This window comes from Ranitomeya variabilis, chromosome 4, assembly GCF_051348905.1.
Source record: "Ranitomeya variabilis isolate aRanVar5 chromosome 4, aRanVar5.hap1, whole genome shotgun sequence".
Taxonomy (NCBI): domain Eukaryota; kingdom Metazoa; phylum Chordata; class Amphibia; order Anura; family Dendrobatidae; genus Ranitomeya; species Ranitomeya variabilis.
This window is the reverse complement of record NC_135235.1, coordinates 504,357,262-504,373,837: the sequence shown is the minus strand read 5'-3', so window position 1 is coordinate 504,373,837 and position 16,576 is coordinate 504,357,262. Positions and strand designations below refer to the sequence as shown.

General features: G+C 45.2%; 1 protein-coding gene across 1 annotated transcript; it reads left to right on the top strand.

The window, feature by feature from the left end:
• Nucleotides 1–75: 75 nt before the first annotated feature.
• On the top strand, nucleotides 76–14,312 carry RUNDC1 (RUN domain containing 1). The gene is made up of 5 exons (XM_077252046.1): nucleotides 76–544; nucleotides 5,474–5,632; nucleotides 7,212–7,410; nucleotides 9,366–9,449; nucleotides 10,129–14,312. The coding sequence occupies exons 1-5, from the start codon at nucleotides 158–160 to the stop codon at nucleotides 10,986–10,988; spliced, it is 1,689 nt and encodes a 562-aa protein (XP_077108161.1). The 5' UTR covers nucleotides 76–157; the 3' UTR covers nucleotides 10,989–14,312.
• The last annotated feature ends 2,264 nt before the right edge of the window (nucleotides 14,313–16,576 follow it).

The following is a 16,576-nucleotide window of genomic DNA, read 5'->3' as shown; positions in this document are numbered from 1 at the left end:
GACGTCACCACAAAACCAGCGCGGTCCCTTTAATTGTCAGGAACAGGAAGGTTCTTCCGCGTCACTTCTCCATGGCAACAGACATCTGTCAGCGGGCGAGGCTGACGTCAGCATTCTACTATGGCGGCCTAGCTCCAGCTGGGACTGACACATCGCCATGTCCGCCGACGAGCTGTCAGTGTCCGATGGGGAGCTGTTGGCGGGGGAGCGCTGGGCTCCGGTGGGGGCGGTGGCGGAGGAGGCTGACCGGCCGGCTGTGAAGGCAGGGGCTGCGGAGACCCCGGGGACAGGCCGCCTGCGCTCCGGCTCCGTGTCCCAGGAGATGGGGGAGAAGCTGCGGCGGCTGGAGGAGGAGCAGGAGCTGCTGAACTCGTCCCTGCTCGCCCTCACCTCGCACTTCGCCCAGGTGCAGTTCCGGCTGAAGCAGATCGTGCGGGCGGAGGGCGGCGAGAAGGAGCGGCTGCTGGCGGAGCTGGAGGACTTCGCCTTCAAGGGCTGCCCGTATGTGCAGGGGGTGCGCGGGGCTCCGGGCCTGGACGAGTCGGTGAGTGCTGCTGGCCGCCTCCTGTATGGCTGCCCGGGCCGGTGTGATCGGTGCCAGGGTCCGGGAGGGCCCATGTGTTGTTCTGTCTGTGTCCGCCACTCAGGTCCTGTTAGGGCAGAACCGCCTGGATGGGCCCCCGAGAGCCCTGGTGCCTTACACGGACCCCCAGAGGCAGCGTCTAGGGGGCTGAGAGCTGATGGCCCCGGATGTGCGGACCACCCTGCCAACTTCATGCGATCACCCCAATAATGAGTTATAACTAGTGATGAGCGAATATACTCGTTACTCAAGATTTCCCGAGCACGCTCAGGTGACCTCCGAGTATTTAGTGCTCAGAGATTTAGTTTCATCGCTGCTGCTGAATGATTTACATCTGTTAGCCAGATTAATTACATGTGGGGATTCCCTAGCAACCAGGCAACCCTCACATGTACTTATGCTGGCTAACAGATGTAAATCATTCAGCTGCGGTGATGAAAACTAAATCTCTGAGCACTAAATACTCGGAGGTCACCTGAGCGTGCTCGGGAAATCTTGAGTAACGAGTATATTCGCTCATCACTAGTTATAACTATGAGGCTGCCGTCACACTGTCAGTATTTGGTCAGTATTTTACATCAGTATTTGTAAGCCAAAACCAGGAGTGGGTGATAAATACAGAAGTGGTGCGTATATTTCTATTATACTTTTCCTCTATTTGTTCCTCTCCTGGTTTTGGCTTACAAATACTGATGTAAAATACTGACCAAATACTGCTAGTGTGACGGCAGCCTTATCCTGTATGGCAGCAGTACGGAGCGGTCACTGGTGATGGCCGCCTGCCTAGGTCAGTGTAAGGAAGACTCGCCTCTGTAGTTTGTCACTTCTAGTTTCCATTGCATCAGTTCTACAAACAGAAGCCGAGGGGCTCAGTTATGGGGTCTACTGTTTTGGAATAGAAGTAAATGGTTTTGATTGGAGACCTTTTTACTTTGTTCTAAAGACAAACACCAGACAGAGCTTGTAATGATCCCCTGGAGGCTCTGATCTCATTTGTATGTGTGATACCACGGAAAATAAAACGGACTGTCCGAGCGGATGTGTGAACGGAGACTGACTGTGAAGGACACGTCAGAGAATTGCCTGAATAGCAATCACCAGACATTTTTCTGAAAATCATTTATTTCAGCTTTCTGATGAGTTCTGGACTTCTCCAGTCCATTACATCTAGGTGACCATCAATGGACATCAGTGAAGTATGAGATCTGGAGCTGTCATCCTGTGCATGCATCAGCCGGGGATTATAGGAGATGTGGAGCTTTTAGTCTTGGATTATAGGCGATGAAGCCCATTCACCCTGTACATGTATCAACCTGGGATTATATGGGATATGGGGCTCTCGTCATGTGCGTGAATTAGGCTGGGATTACAGAAGATGTGGAGCATTATTTGAGTTGTAGAGCTTTTAGCATAGAATTCAAGATGTGGATCTTTTTGGCTGTATGTCTCAAGCTGGGATTATTGGAGATCTCATCCTTATCCACATATCAGGCCTGGTCTATACAACGCTTTGTGCAATTGGATTATTCCTCTCTGCAGTTTGGGGTAATCTGTGTGCACGTAATGTACTTCCATGTTACTTGAAGATATCACTAGGTAAGGCCACGTTCACACGTACAGTATTTGGTCAGTATTTTACCTCAGTATTTGGTCAGTATTTTACCTCAGTACTTGTAAGCCAAAAGCGGGAGTGAGCAAAAAAAACCCAACAAACCTGGTGACGTGTTTCTTTTATACTTTTCCGCTCCTGGTTTTGGCTTACAAATACTGAGGTAAAACACTGACTAAAAGTTCAATGTGGCCTAAAACTCTGTTATCTGCAAGCGCTCAATAGTTTAAAGGAATCTTTTGCTCCTAATCCCTGCATTATAATATCTGATTCCCAATTTGCCATACGTCCGCATGGTTAGCGCTTATACATTATAAATGTTGTATCTGGAGGATCACGTAAAATGGACCATTTGGCCGACAGCCGTTTCCTCGCCTCGAAGATAACCATGCAAGCTGCGTGTTTATTTCAGCTAGAGGGGCTGGTGCCAGACTCCTGTGTTATTGGCCATGTGGAAATCCAGAATACCAATTCCCTCTGTTCCCCAATAATTAGGAAATCTCATAAAAACAGGAGGAGAGTAATTGATCAGACCGAGTCTGCTAGAGTTCCTTTTGGTGCTGTAGTTCAGAGGTGGGGTGCTGGGTGGAGGATCCCCCTTTATAATGTCCGCATGCAGTAACTGGGCATCTGACAACCCCCTTAATGTGTAGTGTTTGGGACATCGGTGGATAGACCTCTGGGCAGGACGTTCTCTCATCACTAGTGCCGGTGAATGCTCCGACCCTGCATCTCTCATCAATAACGAAAGCTGCACCTAGAAGTGGAATTTGTGTGTATGTAATCTCATACTTCCGTGTAACAGTACAATAGTGGAACACTACAGCCAGTCGCCATTGTGGGTGCTGCCAAATGAAAGGGCGTCCATAAATAGCACCTATCCTGTAATGGTCGCTCTACCTCCTGCGCAGGCAGTTTAGTGGTGAGGCCGATCCGTGTGTGCCCCGCACTCATTCATCGTCTGTCAGTGGAGACTATAGCTGAGCGCCGTGCTGGACCATCTTTGGCACTGCCATAGACAATGCTCTATAAAGTCCCCAGTCTGACAAACTGAAGACCCCGATACTGATCCCAGTCCCTTCTGTGGACGGACAGGGTTATTCCCATCTTCATAGATGGATAGAGCTTGTAAAAACAATCCCTTTTGCAATTTGCTGTATATTAAAACTTCCGTTCCTGAGATTTTAACAATTTTTTATTTTCCTTTACAACTTGTGGCCTAGACCGATCACCGCTGTTGTATTGCTTGTCAGAACTGCACTAAATCTGGCTGAAATTAGGCAGTCAGTAGTCCTGGCTACCTTAAACAGTGCTTTCAAGCTCAATAAAAAGGAGCTTGTAAGCACTGTGCATGTTCTGCTGAATAGCAGTAGTGGTCGGTATCCAAGACAATGAGTTGTAAACAAAATAAAATTGATAATATCTCAAGACCGGCTGCAAATTTCAATAAGCAGTAAATTGCACAATGACTTTTTATTATACAACGTAGGAAGAAATCCTTGTAGAAAGTAGGATCGAAATATTCCCTAAGGAAGTGTTTGGGTTTTCGAGCATGGGCAGGGTAAATGCAAGGGCAGCCATGTGCTGAGATATCAGAATGACTGGCTCCCAGCAATGCCTAATGACATTAAGCAAATACCACGCCCGGCTCTGCTACCATCATGTCAAACCTGTTCTGCTTCTACTTCTGACCATTAATGGAAACTGTCCTCTTTCTTTTCTTTTTCATGCTTTCCCCGCACAGGATCTGGTGAGTGTCATGTATCAGTCTGTTGTGTCAATCATGTATCAATGCATAACGCCGTCTCCTTTCTGATCCATCGTTAGATTGTTATTTTCAATGGCATCTCCGCACAAAGACTTGGGGCATGTTCACATACGGCAATGCTCCCCAACTCCGGTCCTCAAGAGCCACAACAGGTCATGTTTTCAGGATTTCCTTAGTACAGCATAGGCAATAATTCCACCATCTGGGCCCTACTAAGGGAATCCTGAAGACATGACCCGTTGGTGGCTCTTGAGGACCGGAGTTGGAGAACACTGACATGAGGCGTGTATTATGGCTCATGCTGTGGATTCAAAATTTACAGCACGACAATCTATACAGCTGCTTTTCACAGCAGATCTTAGTCTTTGTAAGGGTAACATCAACAGAAAATCCCCATGTCCCACATGCCTGTTATGTTGTAGTTGTGCTGTAGATCCACATCAAAACGTGTAGTGGAAAATTTGGGATCTTGAAACTTACTGTAGGTTTTCAATTTTGAGATTGTGTCGATCTTCCGCCCACCAAAACCATCTCTTCCTCTCTCCGCTAACTTTACAGTATGGTTTCCTCATCTCTCGTTGTGATCCACCTTTTCCTATATAGACATACTCTACTAGATCTTATAGGATCCAGGAGGGAGGATTTTATACTCCATGCAAAACAGCAATTATCGGAGTTTATGGTGTCTTTTTTTTAAGGATGACAAAGGACATAAGTCAGAGGCACACATCTGTAGAAGTCTCTTTCAGCATTTTTGCCCCTCATCAGCGCAGAGATGGTTGAGAACCTAATTTGTACGTCTTTTTCCCCAGGTAGTCTTGCCATGCTTATAGGTCTCCCTATACAAGCAGAAACAATACCTCTCCCCTAAGACCCACATCAACGGCCTCTCACATTGCCAACCAGGATCCTGCTGAGCGACAAGAACCACAAAATAGTTGCAGATCAGAGTCTCTTTCGGATGGGGTAGACATGGGTGATCAAACATTGACTTATAGGGTAGCTATTTCCCATTGGTGGCACTGTCATTAACTAGTCTATAAGACTCACTATACCAGCTGATGGTCTCCACAAGGAGAAACATTAACCCCAAATATTCCTGCACATTGTAGATATTCACAGTAGAGATGATTAGAGTCGGTGTGAATGTTATCACTTGTCCCTCGGCATCGGCTACGACAGTGGTCTTGTGGTGGCTTCCTCCGAGTAGCCAGCCTGGTGCAAAGTCATCGTTGCAGCATAATACACGTGACGCCAGGCAGGCTAATCGAAAGAAGAGATGCCGGTAGGGAAGAGGCATTACTTCCGCTCTTATACAGCGGCTGTAAACCACCGTCATTGGCCGATGGAATGGGGCTTGCGATTCCATACACTCCCGTATCCATGGGTTATATATGTTGCTTTCATTCGGGTGGATGGGCAAGATCGGCATAAATTTGTCTTAGAGTCTACTGAATTGCCATGTTGCAGCCATTTGATATAAAGATCCTTCTCCTTCATGTTTATCCTGCAGAGTGATTGGGAGAAGAGGGAACGTATTGAGGCGCAGAGGGAGAAGCAGCGAGAACTGATCGTGCAGCTCAAGACACAGCTCGATGATCTGGAGACATTTGCATACCAAGAGGGAAATTATGACTCCCTACCCCAATCTATGGTCATGGAGAGACAGCGGGTAAGTGGCTCTGCAGATCTGACATGATCTATAAATTAGTGCAATACTTGTATATAAAATGGTAAAGAGAATATCAACGTCTTGTAGAGAGGTCGCCATACACCCCACATTTACCCCCCAAAAGCCCATAATTAATGTATAGTGATGTAATGATGATTCTCATTTATCTGCATTATGCGGTGCTGGCCAGTGAGTATTGTGTCCACATCTACCAGCTATTTAGCCAAGAGATGTCGCACATCCCCCCCGATTCTTCATTAGGACTAGCCTCTTGATAGACATTCTAGCTTGGACAGTGGATGCAAGGACTCTATTGTTCCCACCAGTACAGTATGCATATTGCACGTTAATCAGTTGTCCCGATCATGGCAAGTTGATAACTCACAGATCACTGAGGATCATGCGACCAGGGACCTGAAGCACTACGTTTAAATGGCACGTTGACCATGCATGGGCGCCTCCACATTTATTGTCAGCTGCAGTTCTTGGTGGTCTTCGCTCCATCAAAATGTGCACTGCAGCAGTGAGATGGGAATACCCCATAGCCCAGGGGTAATAAGGACGCCGTCCTTGCATGACAATACGCTTGGTGTAGTCTCCCCCACTCTCTTGCCTGGATGCATACCTTGTATGCACTTGATATTCTTTTGATTTCCAGATTTGAAAGGTTGTAGTCTGTGATAAATTGTAGGTGTTTTTTTTTCTTGACTATTCAATATGTACAGATTTATTGTATACTGCATTTTGACTCCCTGCCTATTTTACATTTTATACTTGTATTAAAGGGGTTGTATCAAATTTGGAAGTAAATTCCTATCCATATGATAAAGGATAACTTCCCAATCTCTGGGGCTACCACTAATACCAGAAGAGCCCCCTGTCAATGGAGCGGTGGCCAATCGTACACACCTCCGTTCCATTCATTCTTAATGGAAATGCTGAAGACTAGCCGAACGCTATCCTCTGCTATCTCCGGCAGTCCCCTTAAGAATGAATGAAGCATCAGTGCACATGATCGACCACCGCTCCACTCACATGGGGCTCTCCCATAGATAGAGGATAATATCAAATTTGGTATAACTCCTTTTAAGCTTGCAGTCACCATATGTGAAATTGGTCATTTATGTGGGAGGGTCCACAGCTAATCCATTGGATCTGCAGCTGTTTATGTGCAGCTTTTTTATTGGATGCCATCAATCATCGATGGAAGATCGGTGGGTGTCTGGCGCCCACACTTGTTATCATCACCAGTGGCAGACAGATGTAAACACGTTATGAAGCGGTACACTACACTGCACTGGTTAGTGACTGCTGCAAATCAAATCCTTTTAAAAAGAATACTAGCTGATCTGCAGTGTCCAGCAGCAGCCCCCAAACCGTGTACGGAGCTGCGATGTTCTGCTTTGTTTGCTGTTTACATCTGGCTCTTGCAGGAGATGATTGTAGCTGACTGGTGGGGCGTACTGATTTCCCGCCGATCTTAAATTAATCCTACAGATAGGTCATCAATAGCACAGTATAAAGAGTTTATTTGGCACAGCCCTACGTTTGTAAGCTATAAATCGTCCTCCTCTTGCAGGTGATCATCGATGAGTTAATAAAGAAACTGGATGTCAATATAAATGAAGATATCGGCTGCTTGTCCCCTGAAGAACTGCGCCAGAGAGTGGACGCTGCCATTGCTCAGATTGTCAATCCAGCGCGGGTAAAAGAACAGCTAGTGGACCAACTGAAGACCCAGATCCGAGACCTCGAGATGTTCATACAGTTCATTCAAGGTCAGAACTGGTGGGGCTGTGGCCAAAATCAGGATAAATGCTGCAATTCTCAGTGTGACTGGTTAGGATTGCGAAGGGTTGTGTGTTTTATTTATTTTTAATTCCTATGGTTTCCTGCACATAAAAATAAGAAAGACTGACCCCTGCGGTTCCGGTGATGTCTCTGTTGCTTCCTCCGGTCTGCGGCTGCAGTGGCGGCGTCAATGTTTTTAATAGTAGTAACTCGCATATAAGGGGGATTCGCCTGCCTCGTCAGAAATATATATGTTTTTGTTGTATTTTAAAATTAAATAATCTGAACGTATAGTAGTTTGCACCATATTTCTCAGCAGGCAGAGATACGGTGCCCACTCCTATGTGGCATGCCAACAGTGCAATGTGACAGATGTGCTCTGCCATCTTTGTCTCCCTCCCCTCTAGACTCTTGTGTATAGGGGTGTCGAGAGCCGAGGCGGGTCATGGCCGTGTAAGGTCAGAGAGCTCCATGGATTTGATGTGTGGCTGGGTGGAACTTTGTTATATACGGCACAAGGCTGTCCCTATTTATTTCTGAGATGGTTTGATATCTTTGTGTGACTCACGATTGATATATCTGAGGCCAAGTAAAGATATGAACAGAAAACTGGCAAATAATTATCTGATCATGGTGTTATCAACGGGTAATAAGGACCGAGTTCTGCCCTCCACTGAGCACTGAATACTTGGCCTGCACAATTACGCCCCCATACACACTAGACTGACATCACCCGAGCCTGTCGATATTGTCGGGGTCCACCAACTGTAGTCTGATGTATATGGGGGGCCTCACGACTCTCCCATGACAAATGGAAAGAAAACGAACAAACCTGCTGAAATTCCAACAGCCGGCCCTTTTGTTCTCCCTGGAGATAAATCTCTGTCCGCAGATCTCTCATAGAGACCAAGAGAGTGGTTCCTGTGAGTCGGAGAGATGGCTGTCAGCCAAACTAACAACGTCTAATGTACATGGGGCCTTTACTTTCTCCATGTGAACCGAGTGGACGACCTACTTCTGGTGTGACGCCACAGTTCTGCTGTGTGTTACCTTTCTTTCTAACATGTTGTTTCACACACACACAGAGGGAATAATAATAATAATAATAATAATAATTTTATTTATATAGCGCCAACATATTCCGCAGCGCTTTACAACTTATAGAGGGGACTTATACAGACAACAGACATTACAGCATAACAGAAATCACAGTTCAAAACAGATACCAGGAGGAATGAGGGCCCCTGCTCGCAAGCTTACAATCTATGAGGAAAAGGGGAGACACAAGAGGTGGATGGTAACAATTGCTTTAGTTATTTGGACCAGCCATAGTGTAAGGCTCGGGTGTTCATGTAAAGCTGCATGAACCAGTTAACTGCCTAAGTGTGTAGCAGTACAGACACAGAGGGCTATTAACTGCATAAAGTGTATGAGAACATGATGAAGGAACGTGATTATGTTGTTGTTTTTTTATTAATAGGCCACACAGGGATAATTAGGTTAATGCGTTGAGGCGGTAGGCCAATCTGAACAAATGAGTTTTTAGTGCACGCTTAAAACTGTGGGGATTGGGGATTAATCGTATTAACCTAGGTAGTGCATTCCAAAGAATCGGCGCCGCACGTGTAAAGTCTTGGAGACGGGAGTGGGAGGTTCTGATTATTGAGGATGCTAACCTGAGGTCATTAGCAGAGCGGAGGGCACGGGTAGGTTGGTAGGTTGGGAATTATGCTGCAGCAGCATCCCCCTCCTCCCCGTCAGCTTCCCTAGAAACTATCTAGCAGAATGGGTTCCCTGGGATAGAAAATTTTGTGTATAGAAAAAAAAATGGGAATATGATATACTTGGGTATTTGTAATGGTTTCCTAGTCATCAATGATAACTACCGTAACAGCTCTTGAATATATTACGGTAAATTAAATCCTTTTTCTTTTTTTAATAGATGAGTGTGGCAGCCCATCTGAGAATCTATTCGGAGGAGCGACAGGATACACCTCAAGTTCTGGCCCAAATGCACGGCCCAATGGTGAGCATGCTGCACTGGCAGACCTGCTGGTATAACAAACACTGGTTCCCTTACTACAGCCATGTATGTTTCACCATGAGATGTAACTAGGATGACTAGTCCAAGAGGCATAGACTGACCTGCGGTGCGTGTTTGAAATCCGCAGCATGTCAATTTCTCTTGCGGGTATGCAGAGTTTTATTTCCATTTTTTTCCCCATAAAATTGCATTAGATGCAGAAATGCACTAAATTGTATGTAATGCGCCTATGATGATCAACAGAAGATTAGCGCAGCGTCCCCAGTTCTGCCCATTTCTGCAGATCTGCTTTATACTGGTGTGACACCACCAAAAGTCACACAACTTTTGGCACAAACATTTAGCGACTTTTTAAAGTGTTTTACCCCAGTTTTCTTGCAAAGCACTTGAATGTGTTTCCCATGTAGGGTATGTCCCCACAAATCAGAATATTAATAGTCACAGCATTGTGGCTGAGTTTCTACAAGATGTCCTCCAAATGTCGCAGCGAGAACCTGCAGCATAATCTGTCTGGCGCTGCGGATTCAATAAGTCTATTTATGCCACAGGTTTTTCCTTTTGCACAGTAGGGAGGTTGTATGTTTTTACTTCTTGCCTGTGAAACTTGAAATGTTGACAGAAATATTGTGCTGACTCTTAGAAATGTCTTGTGTTTTATCAGTGAATCCAGAGCAGGCCAAGCAAATTCGAGAGACTGGACTCCATCTGTTACGGCGGGCCCTGGCCATGTTGCAGATCTTTGCAGCCAGTCAGTTTGGCTGCAGTGCAGGTCATATCCCCCAAAACCTCTGGAATCAAGATGAAAGCAACAGAGACTTCACCCCACTAATCAAGAAGTTGGAAACGTCCGTGGAGAAGGTGAAGCAGCTGGCACTGCGCCAACAACCTCACGATCACGTCATTAGCTTTGCTGCTATGCAGGAGATTGGAGGAAAAGACGAGTTGACGGTGGCTGTCAGGAAAGAGCTGGCCAGTGCTATAAGGGACCTCATGTCACATGGTCTATATACTACATCTCAAGGAATGAGTTTGGTTTTGGCACCCATTGCCTGCCTGATCCCGGTCTTCACCGCCTCACCGCCGTCCATGCACCCCTGGGAGCTATTTGTCAAGTACTACCAGGAGAAGAATGGAAAGGCATTTGTAGACTCTCCTGCTCGCAAGCTCTCACAATCCTTTTCCCTCCCTGTCTCAGGAAGCCATAAGGTGACCCCGAAGCAGAGTCTCCTCTCTGCCATCCACTCCGTGTTAACAGAACATGACCCATTTAAGCGCGGTGCGGACTCTGAGTTCAAGGCGCTGATCTGCGTGGCACTAAACGAGCAGCGTCTTGTATCGTGGCTCAACCTCATCTGTAAGTCGGGCGTGTTGATACAATCTCATTACCAACCTTGGAGTTACATGGCCAGTAGCGGCTTTGAGAGTGCCCTGAATGTTCTCAGCCGTCTCAGCACCCTAAAGTTTAACCTTCCTGTAGACCTTGCTGTTCGGCAGCTCAAGAACATAAAAGATGCTTTTTGATGCTACCTAGAGAATCGGAGTCCTGTGTGTTCATCTCGCTGTTATCATTTCAGGTGTATGTAGAGGGCTGGGCTTTGTACCCCATTCTCTTCTGTATCTGCCAATTGCAGACTAGGTCTGTGTGGTCCTAAAGTTTTGAGGAGGATACCAAGCACAATTACTAATCTTCCATTATCCAGTGAGGTCTTTTATTATGTTACAACAATTGAAAATTTATTTTATGATGTTTATATGTATTTTAAATATAGTATATATCGTATGTAACTAGTGGAAAAGCTACTCCCATCACTAAGGAACTGCAATTACTCTGACACTACTGCCATTATAGACCTGAGGGTGTAACTGTATAGCTCAAGAAACATATACAATAGAGCTATACGGGAACCGAATATATCACTGCATTAGTATGCTGTGATCCAAGGAAGACTGGCACTTAAAGTGAATATTACTTGAAAGACACAGTTCTTTTTTTTTTTTTTTATCGGAGAATGGCATTATCCGCAGCTCCCTACTATGTATAATTTACATAGCGGGCACATCTGATGTCTTACATTGAGACAGCTATTCAGAATAGCTGCCGGTGGGATCCGCTGGGATCAGAGGGACAGTTGTGTGATGGCTATCATATTGGCCCTCTAAGGATGCCGGATGCCTAAAATGGCACCTGAATGCAGCATATAACACTCGTTGTTCATCCCTTCGACCATATTTTATGTGATTGTCAAAGTCGCTTGAAACTTCTGTCATGGGGAAAAAATAGGGTTGACGTACAGCGATGATGTGTCATGGTGGGGCTGAAGACTAAAGGACTGATTTTGGTAATCAGAGTATTTTTAATTAATCGTTAAAGATGGCTTCACAATTGCCAATGTTCTAAAATAATCCAGTTGGGCACCAAAGATGTCTAGCCAAAGTTTAAGGATCCCGAAGTCTGGGTTAGCTCCGGACATACTTATAAGGCGAGCTTAGCCGGAGCCGGGGTGAAGGTTCTTTTCAGATACTCCTTCTGGTGTATTATCTGTAGCATATATGTATGGTGGTGTGTGATCCTGGATGTGTTGCAGAGTTTCTGCTTTCTGTGTTCTACAGCAGCCAGACCTTTAGCCGGGAACCCTAAAGTATTCTACTTTTATAGCGCATTGAACTGGAATGGTCCAAAGGATAATCCTTAGTTAAGAACATAAAGGCAAGGGCTACCCGGAGATGTGTCGCAGTGCGATGTCGCACTTACTGATTGCCTACGGTGTTGCATTGTGACTTGTAACACAGTCGTAAATTATCCAGACGTGTTCTGTTTTCTGTCTGTGGTTGCAAGTTGTGCACGATTCACAGTGGAAGACAAATGCGTCTGCAACTTGCATCATTCTCTTCTGCCATCTGTCAGTTTTTGGGTGGGTTTTTTTTTTTCTTGTTTTTTTTTTTTTTTACAGCACACTTGCAGCACTAAAATACACGCGACATGTTACTTGACTTGTTTGAGAATTGCTGTAATGTATCTCCAGGCTAAATGGGTTTTCCCACTAAGGACAGTTACAGCATATTGCAGTGATATACCTGAAAGGGATTGTCCGCTAATAGGACAACCCTTTCTTAACTGTTATATTCCCAAATGTAAACCATAAATGCCCTGTACTCCTCTACTGTACCGGCACTCGGTCTCCCCAGACTCATGTGACATGGTTATGCCATGTGGGCGCTGCAGCCATTAATCTAGTGCACTTCTTCTATTCCCTTATTCCCTTTTGGATGTCTGATGTGAATTTGAAGGAACTGAGGGCACACCAGCTCATTAGTGGCCCTTAACTGGTTGAAGGGCTTAACAATGGCTCGTATGGTTAACAATGTCATACGAACCTCCGCATCACTGGAACAGGAGATGAGCATAAGGTTTCTTTATTTTATTTTATAGAAGATAGTATTTAAGAAGTGTCTGTCGTAATCGCGGACAACCCTTGTAACCTTCTGATTTGTGGGAGTTCCACAGATCCAAGAGTGAAGCTAAGAACTGTCAGTGCAGGTAGCTACACCATAGCCCTATCTACTGCACAGGGGAAATGTCCAAGGAACCCCCTTCACTTCATTCACTGGATCGGCGGGGGGCGCAGAGGTCATAATGATGAGGCATAGTGTAGATTACAAGATGGAAATGCCCCAGTTACGTATATATTCCCTGTTTTCACAAAATCTACTAAGCAGATAATGCACAATTTACAACCCTTCATGTTCATACACATTTCCTTTCATTCTGAAGATCAGGTGTGTCATTTGTGATTCCTGATTAGGAAACTTTTCTAAACAAGTCTGTGTCCCATGGAGAGGCAGCGTACTGTATTGCACACAGAAAATACATACTGTAGCTTCAAATACTCAAGTTGTTGTCAAACAAACTCTGGAGAAATGAACCCTAATTATATTCTGGATGCACCATGCGGCCTCTGTTTGTTCATGAATCCTTAATAATTCTATATACAAAGGGGACAACTAACAACTTTACTATAAATGGGATTTTCCATATTTACTGTGCATTTTAGATGATATGTATGAATATGATTTGGAGAGAAATAATGTGTATAACATGTAATTAGTAGTTACTGTGGGATAAAGCACTTTAATGCTTTCATGTCATTAATCATGTATAGCTGGTATACAGTGGGGGAAATAAGTATTTAATCCCTTGCTGATTTTGTAAGTTTGCCCACTGACAAAGACATGATCTTGTCCCTGACATCCTTCGAGAGCTCTTTGGTCTTGCCCATGTTGTAGAGGTTAGAGTCTGACTGATTAATTGAGTCTGTGGACAGGAGTCTTTTATAAAGATGACTATGTAAGACAGCTGTCTTTAATGCAGGTAACGAGTAGATTAGGAGCATCTAACTTGTCTGTAGGAGCCAGAACTCTTAATGGTTGGTAGGGGATCAAATACTTATTTATCACTACAAAATGCAAATAAATGTATATAATTTATACAATGTGATTTTCTGGATTTTATTTTTGATATTCTATCTCTCAATGTTAAAAATAACCTACCCTTAAAATTATAGACTGTTCATGTATTTGGCAGTGGGCAAACTTACAAAATCAGCCAGGGATCAAATACCGGTACTTATTTCCCCCACTGTCGGTATATTGCTGTATGACTGTGGGCCTTCAAGACTTCAATGTATAAAGGTGCGCGTTTAGTAAAAGCCTTTATTCTCTGCCGCCAATGTCACCCACATGGAATCTGTCACGGATTTTGTTCCTTTGTATAAAATGCTTATGTGTGTAAATCTGGTGAAAATATATCTTCTCATGGAAATAAAATGCTGCTAGTTTTCATATCAAGTCATAGAATGTGTATTCATACCATAAAGTAAGAGGACAAATAGAAATATCATGAGATTGGGATAAACTGTGTTAAACTAAAATTACATGTTGACGTAGTGGTGCAACTCAGTATAAGGAGTCTCGCCAAGTTCCCAAAATGTAGCTGACTGGCAATCATCTCCTCGCTGAAGGGCATCTGCTATCCCGTAATGCAAGTTTGGGCAAATCCAGAAAAACAAGAGATGATGTTTTCTGTGACCATAAAGTCTAATGGGGCGGAGGTTCAGCATGTGGACCACCGCCCCTTTAATTCTGTATGGTACTGGTGAAAATAAGTGTACAGCATTCGCCTATCTCTGTCCCATAGAGAGAGAATGGAGCAAAGGTACTTCTGTCTACTTTGTACTGGCATAAGTGGCATGTTTATGTCATAGCTTGGTGGGTCAGCACACAAACGCACCAATACCAAACATTTCTGTATATATTTTATTTCTTGCAAATCACAATGCTGAGCATAAATGGACAGCCCCAGAATGAGCGCATGAGCAAAACAGGCTCTGTATACACAGACAGGCCCAGAATGAGTGCATGAGCAAAACAGGCTGTGTATACAGACAGGCCCAGAATGAGAGCATGAGCAAAACAGGCTGTGTATACAGACAGGCCCAGAATGAGAGCATGAGCAGAACAGGCTGTGTACACACAGACAGGCCCAGAATGAGCGCATGAGCAGAACAGGCTCTGTATACACAGACAGGCCCAGAATGAGCGCATGAGCAGAACAGGGTCTGTATACACAGACAGACCCAGAATGAGTGCATGACCAAAACAGGCTGTGTATACACAGACAGGCCCAAAATGAGCATATGAGCAGAACAGGCTCTGTACACACAGGCCCAGGATGAGAGCATGAGCAGAACAGGCTCTGTACACACAGACAGGCCCAGAATGAGCGCATGAGCAGAACAGGCTCTGTACACACAGACAGACCCAGAATGAGTGCATGAACAGAACAGGCTGTGTATACACAGGCCCAGAATGAGTGCATGACCAAAACAGGCTCTGTACACACAGACAGGCCCAGAATGAGCGTATGAGCAGAACAGGCTCTGTACACACAGACAGGCCCAGAATGAGCCTAACACCGAAAAAAGGATGATACATGGTCCAACAGAGTATAATACAAAAATATATACTTTATTGATAGCAATAAAACCAAGTGTAAGGAAGGAAATAATAATGGCACCACAAAGGAGATGCTGAATAAATAGCAGGAGACACGTGCCCAGGAACAACAGTCCCCAAGGACTAGGATACATGGCCTAATAATACATACCCAATGTGTACAGCAGAGTATATAAAAAAAATCAGCAATCAGGCCCAGAATGAGCGTATGAGCAGAACAGGCTCTGTATACACAGACAGGCCCAGAATGAGCGCATGAGCAAAACAGGCTCTGTATACACAGACAGGCCCAGAATGAGCGCATGAGCAAAACAGGCTCTGTATACACAGACAGGCCCAGAATGAGCGCATGAGCAAAACAGGCTCTGTATACACAGACAGGCCCAGAGTGAGCGCATGAGCAAAACAGGCTCTGTATACACAGACAGGCCCAGAGTGAGCGCATGAGCAAAACAGGCTCTGTATACACAGACAGGCCCAGAGTGAGCGCATGAGCAAAACAGGCTCTGTATACACAGACAGGCCCAGAGTGAGCGCATGAGCAAAACAGGCTCTGTATACACAGACAGGCCCAGAGTGAGCGCATGAGCAAAACAGGCTCTGTATACACAGACAGGCCCAGAGTGAGCGCATGAGCAAAACAGGCTCTGTATACACAGACAGGCCCAGAGTGAGCGCATGAGCAAAACAGGCTCTGTATACACAGACAGGCCCAGAGTGAGCGCATGAGCAAAACAGGCTCTGTATACACAGACAGGCCCAGAGTGAGCGCATGAGCAAAACAGGCTCTGTATACACAGACAGGCCCAGAGTGAGCGCATGAGCAAAACAGGCTCTGTATACACAGACAGGCCCAGAGTGAGCGCATGAGCAAAACAGGCTCTGTATACACAGACAGGCCCAGAGTGAGCGCATGAGCAAAACAGGCTCTGTATACACAGATAGGCCCAGAGTGAGCGCATGAGCAAAACAGGCTCTGTATACACAGACAGGCCCAGAGTGAGCGCATGAGCAAAACAGGCTCTGTATACACAGACAGGCCCAGAGTGAGCGCATGAGCAAAACAGGCTCTGTATACACAGACAGGCCCAGAGTGA

Excerpts from the sequence above, each read along its gene's own strand:
- RUNDC1 (XM_077252046.1), top strand. The coding sequence starts at position 158 with ATGTCCGCCGACGAGCTGTCAGTGTCCGATGGGGAGCTGTTGGCGGGG. Across the intron at positions 5,633-7,211 it reads TGGTCATGGAGAGACAGCGG|GTGATCATCGATGAGTTAAT; the intron begins GTAAGTGGCTCT and ends CTCCTCTTGCAG. Across the intron at positions 9,450-10,128 it reads CCCAAATGCACGGCCCAATG|TGAATCCAGAGCAGGCCAAG; the intron begins GTGAGCATGCTG and ends GTGTTTTATCAG.